Genomic DNA, 12271 nt, shown 5'->3' with positions numbered 1-12271 from the left:
TATCAAAACAAAATCTTTTTACATAACAGAAACAATAAGCTATTCCTATAAAAACATTCAAATACAGTAAATGTTTACAACATCTTTCTTACATCACAGCGGTAATTCCAAATGTCGTTTTCATCTCGTAATAGAGATTTAGTATGTTTTTTTTTAATTCTTTGACTGGAGCAATGTAGTCAACTGTACTTTGTCTATCATCATTGATTTTACACTTTGAAATAGTACATTACAAAATTAATGATAGCATTCGTTGACTTTTGGATACTTTATTTCTGTTATAACACTTTGCGTAGATGAGCATTTCCATAGAGGCGAAAGGACAATGAATTATTTAACGTTTATATCTAGTGTAGACTCCATTAATAGCAATCTCAGTGACAGTTTATAAGCAATTCGATGAGTATTGGTTACGCTGACTCTACTGGTGCGCCTGTTCCATGTTCAAAGTTTCTAGTTCTGGTTGCTCATTTACTTATGTTTATATATACGTTTTATATTTGCACGTTATTTTAGTCATTCCATGTTCTTTGTTGTGTGTGTCTGTATCCAATGTGTGGTCGTTGTCCCTGAATTGTATATTCTAATACGGGTTTCCTTGATTTATCTTACTACTGTATACCAAAAGATGAGACAGTACTAAGTTTTGTTTATAATAAAGGTTTGGTTATCCTATACGTTATGAATTGTTTGTATATTTTATGTTGTTTGTATATTCAGGTTATTATATATTATATTATATTGCTGAAGGAAAATGGATTACCATGTACTAGTTAACTAGAGAACTATTTTCCTCGACGGTTTTCTTGTCATTCATTGAAGACCCATTGTGGCCTTGAGCTGACATTATTTTATTTTTTTCATCCAGGTAGGGGGTTAACATATTCACCGTACCTATTCTCGTTATATTCACGTGAAAGCATTCACTGCAGTGAATAATACTTTTTTTTAACTTGATATCTACAATGGGAAGATAAAATCTTTTCAAATTGAAGATTTGTTAAGTTTTTATTTTGGTTGCTGTTAAATTAAAAAAAAAGTATTTAAAAAAGAATGATAAATACATCCTGTGTGAACCCAATTGACTTCATATTGGACCCAATAATACGAAAATGGCCACTGACAAGTCAGATAATATTGTGTAACGTTTCCACAGTCTATCACCTTGAGACAAATCTTGTCTGTTAAATAGGTTTAAAATATGTTTACAATAAAATAACCAAGTTTAAAAAAAAACCGAAAGAGGCTGCATCTGACAGCCCGCAACGACATGACGACTAGTCGTGAGTTATCAACATTATAACGATTAAAATAAACGGAGAAACACAGCATGATACCATAAAACAATTAACTTTATAAATCACGCGACTGTTTTCCTTTCCACTATTCTCCCTTTTCAATATCAAGAAGGATTATAGAAGAAAACTTTATATATCACTTATTGAATTTTTAATATTCAATCACTTACAATATTGAGCGTTTAAACAGAGTTAGATTTATGCTCACATGTACTTATAACCAATACATTTCATTTTTGCGATGTCGCATGTATATAGTACTTTACCCACTTTTAAGTTTGTTACTATACCTTACAATATTGATCATTGTTCTAGTTGGTCACAATGAATAGCTTACTATTATCAATGTTCGTATTAGAAATGGCATTCATAAAGGTACGTTAACACACATGAAAAGTTGCGAATTTCTTTACAATGTATTTCATGATATCTCAATGTCTTCATAGTATGCTATATTCTCATTTGATCAACAATGAAAGTTGTATCATTGAAATGGATGTTTTTAAATTACTGTTTGATAAAAGTAATTTAAAGTAAATATTTAAAATGGTCTCATTACTTCACTTAAATAAGAATACCACTATGATGAAAGAGGATGAAATCCTCATATAGGTAATCAATTTAACTTTTGACCTTAGAAGCATTGAGACCTTGATTTCAGTTTGACAGGAAGTTACTTACTACGAGATCACCGGGACTGCATAATTCCTCTGAATCAGCTTCTTGTCAATATTGTCTAACAGTAAAAATATCAAATAGAGATTCTTCCAAAAGTCTAACTGTTGGTATCAAATTGACCGTTTTTTTCTTCAGTTATTGTTAATAGATTCTACTTTATAATAATAAAACATTCGTCATTTGTGCTGAAAACCAAAATAGCTAAGTGACGTTATCATTTCCACTGTGATTACATATCATGATGAAAAAAATACGGAATATTTCCTTTAAATGTCATTGAATAGCCATTAATTATCGTTATGTCCAACAGATGTAGACAATCTAAACGTGCCGCCAACAAAATGTCCCGGTCTTAAACTGATTATAATGTCATGGGACTTCCATTCCTACAATTTTATAAATACGGAAAACTAATTGGCTTCGTTGGCGTTATCTGTTTGAAACATTGGAAATATTTGTTTGCAATTGAGGATTTTAATGTCTTTGGAAAAATATCCATTTAAAACGTTACAAAAATCATACCACCTGCATGGACTTTTTATTCTCCTTTAGCTATCTCCCCGAAAATTAGCTGAATAAAGAAACTTTGTATAAGCATGTAATTCATCCACTTAAAGCTAAACCTAACAATCACCGTTGTTTGTTGAAGAATTTACAGGCATGAGCGTGAACAACCAATGCAACTTTGTAGATCCCTCCTTATTCTCGACTTTGAAATGTTTCATTTTTTTTTCATTTCTCATAACCTTTTTTGGATCCGGACCTTCATGCAAAAGTTTCACATATTCCCAAAATTTATGGTCCTGAAAGAAAATATTGTCAAATAGCGACATCGCCATTACATTAACTTGCAGTTGTAAAGAAATCATTCAAATAAATATTGTACACCTATAAGAGTGAAGTCTAATACAACAAATCTTAGTGACATAACCTGACATTTTCCTCAACGTTTCATTTAGGTTCATCGAGTGTTTGAGGAAGAAGAGGGGAGGGAGTTGGTACTACAACCATTGTGAATAGAATGGAGAGTTCATGCTATGCTAATTGTAATTTTTTATTCATTTTAAATTTAAACAATAGTAATACAAGTAAATCATACAAAGAGTATGATGGTTTTTACAGCAATCCATAATTTTATTGAAAGGAACTGTTGATAAAAATGGGTACCGCCTAACAGAGACAAAATTAGTTTGTGTTATTCTTATCTAATTTCAAAATTGTTTTTAATACAATTTTTTAAAAATATGTTTAACCAACTAAATAGTCATTTCACAACAAAAGATTTTACATGAGATTTGATGACAAATGGCTCAATCAAATTCATGCATTAAAAACTCATTTGCTTTTGTTGGTTTGTGTGTATGATTTTAGTTACTTTGTGTTTTTTGTTGTGTATGTCTGTTCTTTTCCTCCGGCTTGCATTCTTTTGATTACCGCTATAACCTTGGTTCCATTGATTACTCATACACGTGAATCTTAAACGTGAGTTTAAAACACACACGCACACACACACAGACACACACATACGTATATTTCACAAACAACAAAGATTCACAACAAAGGCGAAGCAGCAACATACAACACATCTTAATGTAATACGTATCGCGTACTATAAAAAAATAACATAAACAACAATGCCGGTAGACAGAGCAAAACTGTTTTAGTGCATGGACATTTAAAAAAAAATAGAGCAATAGTGAGCGTGGGTAAATTCGGATTTAACATGTTTTGCTGCAAATACTTGGGACTTTTAATAATATTTAGTTTCACAATTGGAATGTGAGCACATTACGTAACCAAATTAAATGATGGTCCTTACAAAGCCTAATATTTCTCAAGGTTTTTACAGATAACCAATATGGAGTTACAATACCTCAGTATATATGTATGTATTACAAAAAATGCGGTATAATTTATGTAACTGTATACAAAGCTTAAAAATATTGCTGCTTACAACCTGGACAAAATTTCCGTTTCTACGGATGCTTATCTGGGAATCCAACATTTGTAAAAGTCAAAGTTTTGACTTTAACTAAATTTTGACATTTGAAAACTAAAATTAAGATTTATATTAACTGGAAATTCAAGTTCAATAAACTCAAATTTAAGTTCAAATTAAAACTTTTGACAATGCTACAGTAAAAAATTTATGATAGCTCAAACTTTCGATGTTTATAAATCTTTTAATTTAAAAAATATTTTTAAATTAGATTAAGACTTTTTAAAAATAAATTTCAATTTGATAAACAAGTGTATGTATTTGGATTATGAAAGGCAAACCACCATATTTGGTAGCATAGACATTTGAGGCGGAAAATGTGAATGGAGTCCCTCCAACTGAAACATAACAATACTGAGTTATTTGGAGTTATATTTGAAGAAAATTGTGCTGTTATATTGAAAATTAAAAATGATTTATGTTTAAGAGGAACAGCTTAAATGACTATAATGACGAAATCTTGGAATGATAATTTTTTTTTCAAATAAAAATGGTCATGGTCCATACAATAACGATATAAAGCAGATTGAAGAAAATTTGACTTAAAAACCTCGAATTAAGATTAAAATCAAAACATTGAAAAGTTTAAGTTTATGAGACTCAAATTATGACTTAAAATCAAAACATTTCAAGTTAACCTTAAAAAAGTTACAGTTTCTAAAAAAAAAAGTCAAATCAGATTAGTGGTAGTGAACAAATGGTATTGTTCATTATAGAAAAAAATAACATTTGTAAGAACTTTCAAAAACTTAGTTTAAGTACAAGGATCATAACATAACTGAGATTAATGTTAAGGAGCTTAAAAACTTTTGTATAGGGAATTTTGATCATTTTTACTTCATATTATACGTGCATTGAAATCAATCAAATTAATTTTAGATAAATTTATGAACAATAATCCCATAACTAATGAACCATGCAATATGAATATCTCATAAGATACGATCATAGTTCCTTCATTTATTAAAGATAAAGATGTTATATATATATATATATATATATATATATATATATATATATATATATATATATATATATATATATATTATTTTATTTATTGTTATGTTTCGCATCGTTTTTAACGATCCATCACCCCGAAAGAGTGATTGTTGACTATTATTTAGGCGATTATATATATATAGATATTTAAAATTATTATCGAAAGTATAACATTGAAAATTGACTCGACGATCCAATCGAGATATCCTATAGGACAACATAGAATTCAAATTTACATTGGGTAAAATCCAGGGCAAATTGAAATTCCAAATTAACCTAGGGTTCTGGATCCTACTGGTTTGCCCTATAACATTTTTATGCCCTGAGTTTAAAACAATACATCTTATGGAATATTCTAAATAATTTTACCAAAACTTTGCAGCATATGCAGTCAAAACATAAGTGTAAAAAACTTCCATTCAAATTGAATGTTTTAAATCCAGAACTGGTTCACAATATACACTTGAAACATTTATTTTTCCCATTTTAGCATTCGTGCATCGATTATAGTACGTTTGCTGAGCGTTTTGTGTCCTTTTAAACGCACAATTAACCCACGATAAAAGCGTGTTTTTAAACGCACAATAGAAGCATTGTTTTTTTTTGTATACATTTGCTTTCTCCAGTTTTTTTTTATATTTTCACTATTACTTTTTTTTGTAGTATTTCTATTAAAAATATTTTTTAATCTGTCTTCATTAATTGAAATATTAATACTTTTTATTGTTGACCTATTTTGCGTTTAAACACACTATAAGCGTTTCCTTATCGTGGGTTTCAACACACACTTAGCGCGTTCATTTATTGGCGTTTTGCGTGTATCTAAATATCTTGCATGTGGGAAACCTAAACGACTCAAGGAGTGTATTATTTCTTGAAAGTGAAGTAACTGAAAAAAAAAAAACTAACCACAAATACATTTCAGCAAGATGCTGTATAAACAGAGCCGATAAAACAAATATTAAAAAAAAATTAATATAATTAGAAATGTGCATTGAAATAACAAATAACCTAGTCATTAATTAATTTGGAAACCAGTCTCAAAATCGTTGTAACCTCCTTCACGATAACACTTCCAACAGAATGGGAAAAAAACGGATATGGTGAAACGAAACAAATGCACCAGCGTATAAGCTAAATCAAAAATAGTAAATACTTTCAGAAATCACAAAAAGGTCTTCAACACCTAAAATAAACGCTGGTCCCAATAACAGAACTAAGGTTCCTAGATACATATTTTTACATACAACTATGTCTAATACATTGCCTTTTTACAAGTAGACAGTGACTTTCTCTGTAATATGAACAATACAATGATCAGGCAGGGTTGCCTACAGATTTTGTGTTTTACTTCTGATGTCTGCCACAGAATCTATTCCTCGTATCATGTCTGAAGCCTTTTCCCCAATCATAATGGATGGAGCATTGGTATTACCAGAAACTATATCCCTCATTACTGAGGCATCAACAACACGTAAGCCAGCGATTCCCTTTACCCTGTTTTAAAGAAAGGTTCACAATATACTCATCAATATCCAAAAGGACAATGTTTTAACATACTTAACAAATTGACTGATGTGAAGTCATACACATGTCAGAAAGATGAAGTACAACAAATTTTATACTAATGTTACCATTTTTTACATTTCACAATAATTTCCAAAAACAACCTGGCAAAAAGACATAAATGATGAACAGCATCTACAATGAATACTTTACTTTTCTTAAGTGTTCATTTAATGAATTTGCAAATATTCAGATACAAACCATTTTTGAAAGAATTTGCCTATCATATGAGCCTGGAGTAGCAAGAACTGTCTGACTAAAATGTCTGAAGAAATTCTATACTGAAGACAGCAAACTTCATGTGTCAACTGAACAATATCGTTAAGATGACAAAAATCTTGACATATCAAATATATATCTGAAAGGTTAAATTTCATGAAGATATATCTAACATGTTTTCCATATATATCAGTTGCAGAAAACTTGTCCTTGGATTACCGATTTTTCTCGTTTTCTAAGACTGACCTAAACACAATTCACTGCTTCATGCATAGATCCCAATACCAAATATCTAACAATAATCTCCACTATAATCTAAAAAAATCCCTAATCCTACAGGTAAGGTGTGCAATATCTATGATGGGTTTTGTAACTACTATTTCCAGGCGCGTAGCTGAGGCCAAAATGAAGTGTAGGCAAAATTACGGCAGGTCCAGGGGGCGAAGCCCCCCCCCTTCCCGAAGCTCCGCGGAGATAGCGTTTTAGAGCTACATTTATGCCTCTCCTAGACGTATTACAAAAAAATGGCAAAATTAAGTGCAGGCAAAAGCGGTTTTGCCTAACGGCAGCTACGCGCCTGATTTCACCATTTAAAACCCCAACCCAAATGTACAGTAATATGTTCTCAAGAGCAGTCAAATCCTTCATGTACTATACAACCCACAGTTCCAAAACTACCCATAATACATGAACAACACAACCCACTATGTAAAGGTTACGTAACTACCAAATTCTACATGTATTATGCAGCCCACTAAGCTGGGGTCCATTATACCCAATCCTACATGTACTATACAGCCCACTAAGCTAATGTTCCATTACTACCCAATCCTACATGTACTATACAGCCCACTAAGCTAATGTTCCATTATACCCAATCCTACATGTACTATACAGCCCACTAAGCTAATGTTCCATTACTACCCAATCCTACATGTACTATACAACCCACTAAGCTAATGTTCCATTACTACCCAATCCTACATGTACTATACAGCCCACTAAGCTAATGTTCCTTTATACCCAATCCTACATGTACTATACAGCCCACTAAGCTAATGTTCCATTACTACCCAATCCTACATGTACTATACAACCCACTAAGCTAATGTTCCATTACTACCCAATCCTACATGTACTATACAGCCTACTAAGCAGGGAGTCCATTCACACCCAATCTTACATGTACCATACAGCCCACTCAGCTTATGTTCCATTATACCCAATCCTACATGTACTATACAGTCCACTAAGCTAATGTTCCATTACTACCCAATCATACCTGTACCATACAGCCCAATAAGCTAATGTTCCATTACTATCTAATCATACATGTACTATACAGCCCAATAAGCTAATGTTCCATTACTATCTAATCATACATGTACTATACAGCCTACTGAGCAGGGAGTCCATTCACACCAATCTTACATGTACTATACAGCCCACTAAGCTAATGTTCCATTATACACAATCCTACATGTACTGTACAGCCTACTAAGCTATTGTTCATTACTACCCAATCCTACATGTACTATACAGCCCACTAAGCTAATGTTCCATTACTACCCAATCCTACATGTACTATACAGCCTACTAAGCAGGGAGTCCATTCACACCCAATCTTACATGTACCATACAGCCCACTCAGCTTGTTCCATTAAAACACAATCCTACATGTACTATACAGTCCACTAAGCTAATGTTCTATTACTACCCAATCCTACATGGACTATACAGCCCACTAAGCTAATGTTCCATTACTACCCAATCCTACATGTACTATACAGCCTACTAAGCAGGGAGTCCATTCACACCCAATCTTACATGTACCATACAGCCCACTCAGCTTGTTCCATTAAAACACAATCCTACATGTACTATACAGTCCACTAAGCTAATGTTCTATTACTACCCAATCCTACATGTACTATACAGCCCACTAAGCTAATGTTCCATTACTACCCAATCCTACATGTACTATACAGCCTACTAAGCTGGGAGTCCATTCACAACCAATCTTACATGTACGATACAGCCCACTAAGCTAGGGTTCTATAACAACCCAATCCTAAATGTTCTACACAACCCACTATGCTTGGGTTCCAAAACTATCCAACCCTACATTTACTACAGGACCCATTAAGCTAAGGGCCAATCCTATATGTACTATACAACCCACTAAGCTAGGGGTCCATAACTACCCAGTCTTACATGTTCTATACAACCCACTAAGCTAGGGTTCTATAACTACCCAATTTTACATGAACTACACAACCCACTAAGCTTGGATTCTATAACAACCCAATCTTACATGTACTATAAAACCCACTTAGCTGGGATACAATGACTACCCAATCCTGCATTAACTACACAACCCTGTAAGCTAGGGGGTCCATAACTACCCAGCCTTACATGTTCTATACAACCAACTAAGCTAGGGGTCCATAACTACCCACTCTAACATGTTCTATACAACCCACTAAGCTAGGGTTCTATAACTACCCAATTTTACATGAACTACACAACCCACTAAGCTTGGATTCTATAACAACCCAATCTTACATGTACTATAAAACCCACTTAGCTGGGATACAATGACTACTCAATCCTGCATTAACTACACAACCCTCTAAGCTATGGTTCCATAAGCACCAATCATATATGTAGTATACAACACATTAAGCTATGACAGCATAACTTCCTAATTCTACATGTACTACACAACCAACAGAGCTATGGTACCATAACTACCCAATCCTACATGTACTATAAAACCCACTTAACCTGGATACAATGACTACCCAATACTCAATCCTACATGTACTATACAACTTAACCAATATTCCATAACTGCCCATTCCTACATAAATTAGGAATTGGTAGTTATGGAACATTAGCTAAGTTGATTGTATGGTACATGTAGGATTGCGTATTAATGGACCGAGATTAGTCTGCTGTATAGCCCTATAAAACCCTCTAAGCTATCCTTCATGTTCTATACAACTCACTAAGCTTAGGTTCCATAACTTCCAAATCCTACATGTACTAAACAGCCTACAAAGCTAAGGTACCATAATTACTCAATCCTACATGTACCAAACAACCCACTAAGCTAATGTTCCATTACTACCCAACCCTACTTGCACTACATAACCCACTACGCTAAGGTTCCATAACTTCCCAATCCTACATGTACTTTAGGATACAGCCCACTAAGGTAGGGTCCATTACTACCCAATCCTACATGCACTATACAGCCCACTAAGTTGGGGATACAATGACTACCAAATCCTACATGCACTAAACAGCCCAATAAGCTGGGGTCCATAACTTTACTATATAACCCACTAATCTAGGCTTCCATAATTATGCAATCCTACATGTATCAAACAACCCACCATTACTACCCAATACTAAATATACTATACAGCCCAATCAGCTTGGGGTCCATAACTATACTGTATAACCCATTAAGCTAGGGTACCATAATTACTCAATCCTATATGAACCAAACAACCCACTAAGCCGGGGACCATTACTACCCAACCCTACATGTACTCAACAGCCCACTAAGCTGGGGTCCATTTTTACCCAATCCTACATGTATTATACAGCCCACTAACTTCATACAAAACATGTAAAACACAACATATCTAAGCAATTTGTCCACTACTGTAGTATTGTCACCGAAGAAATTAGTATCCCATCCAACCGATATTCCATTATGTATCTGAGCTTGAAGTACCGTCCTGTAGTTAAATAATGGCCAATTACCATTGTACAAATACTATATAATACACTTTATTACTACAGTTAATGCATAGCAAACCTAAGCTAGGGTTCACTACTATAGTTTTATCATTGATAGACCTCATCCATCATGTACTATATAACCTACCTGAGCTGAGGATCTACTACTGCAGTTTTGTCATTGATAGACCTCTTCCAACATGTACTATATAACCTACTTGAGCTAAGGGTCTACTACTGCAGTTTTGTCATTGATAGACCTCTTCCATCATGTACTATATAACCTTCCTGAACTGAGGGTCCACTACTGCAGTTTTGTCATTGATATACCTCTTCCTACATGTATTACAAAACCTACCTGAACTGAGGATCCACTACTACAATTTTGTCATTGATAGACCTCTTCAATCATGTGCTATAGGCTAAAAACCACTAATTCCACTTCCCATAGGCTTCTATGCTAATTTCACAATATTCAATGGCTTCTCTGGACTTTACCTTAACTTTAACCTGCAGAGGACTATATATCAGCATGATTCTACATATGTCAGCTCACAATCCTCAGAATGGCATGTGGGGTTAGCAGACTTGCAGTGCAGTACTGGTCACCGGAAGTGAAGTGTCTATAAATAGCATGGGAAATCCCAGTGTTTTCACAAGATAGGGGTATATTTAGAAATCATTATGGAGATTAGGCTTCACATCACAAGAAGCAAAATGCACCTATAAAATGTACAGAAATGTTTTTTCTTTCAGAAACTGTTTAAATTTTTCAAATGAGATGAGAACTTTTTTCACAGCACTATGAGGAACAGGGGTAATTTCTGCGTAGGACTATTTTTGCGTACGTTCCAAATGCTCATTGGTTGAATTGGTGGTCTGTAACCTAAAGAGTCAATATCTGTCCTAGAAAAAATAAAAAACTATACAAGTGTCTTCCTACACACATACTGAATGCATTTGCAAAGTTTCAGTGAAATGTGACAAGCACATTTTTAATATTTGATTTTTAAATATAGGGTAACCAAGTTGTGCGAGCAAAAAAGTGACAATATTCTACCATACTTAAATGCATTAAACATTTGCAAAGAACTTTTTCTGACTTTTCAAATAAAAAAAATCAATCACAACTTGTTTTTTTAACAATATTAATAAAGAGATACCCTTTAAAAGTAGTCATTTTCTGAAAAATTGGTCTATTTTTAAAAATTTATGCCTGACATGCCTCCCCCTTTTTCTTGATCACAAGTCAAAAACCCTAAATCTTTAAATTTTCGCAAAAGGTGATATCTTTGGCTTTAAATTAGTAAATACAGTGTTTTCACAATAAAACATGACAAGTAAAGGGCACCTAAAGCAAAAAAAGTACTCAAAAATGGATTTTCCATGTTGCCATAGAGAAATCCTTATATGTCCTTAACCGCAGTAATGGAAGTGAGTTTTTCCTCATTTCTAATCAAATTTTTGCTCAAACTTACACAAAACTTGATTTCAAGTGCTGATTACCACCATATTTAGGTAAATATAGCCCTCAAAGTTAAATATTTGATATTTTTACTTAATTTTCTACACTTTTCACAAGATAGGACATAAAATTCAGCCAAAAAGACCAATTTTCCATAATTTGAACCTATAACTTAAAAAAATTATTGAATTGGTGGTCTGTAACCTATATAACCTACCTGACTTGGCGATCTACTACTGCAGTTTTGTCATTGATAGACCTCTTCCTACATGTACTATATAATCTACCTGAGCT

The 12271-nt window shown here is 33.3% G+C and overlaps 1 protein-coding gene across 3 annotated transcripts in view; it reads right to left on the bottom strand.

The window, feature by feature from the left end:
* Positions 1-3012: 3012 nt before the first annotated feature.
* LOC148622963 (glucose dehydrogenase [FAD, quinone]-like) overlaps positions 3013-12271 on the bottom strand; it is a 29452-nt gene continuing 20193 nt past the window's right edge. For all 3 annotated transcript variants that reach the window (XM_088573350.1, XM_088573352.1, XM_088573353.1), the window contains exon 12: positions 3013-6471. In XM_088573350.1, the coding sequence (XP_088429476.1) occupies positions 6306-6471 (166 nt within the window). In that variant the 3' untranslated portion in view covers positions 3013-6305. The remainder of the gene's footprint in view (positions 6472-12271) is intronic.

Source organism: Perna viridis, chromosome 3, assembly GCF_037379345.1.
Source record: "Perna viridis isolate PV_CMFRI_1.1 ecotype Kerala chromosome 3, ASM3737934v1, whole genome shotgun sequence".
Classification (NCBI taxonomy): Eukaryota; Metazoa; Mollusca; class Bivalvia; order Mytilida; family Mytilidae; genus Perna; species Perna viridis.
Note: the sequence above shows the minus strand (reverse complement) of the source record. Positions and strands in the feature narration are given on the sequence as shown.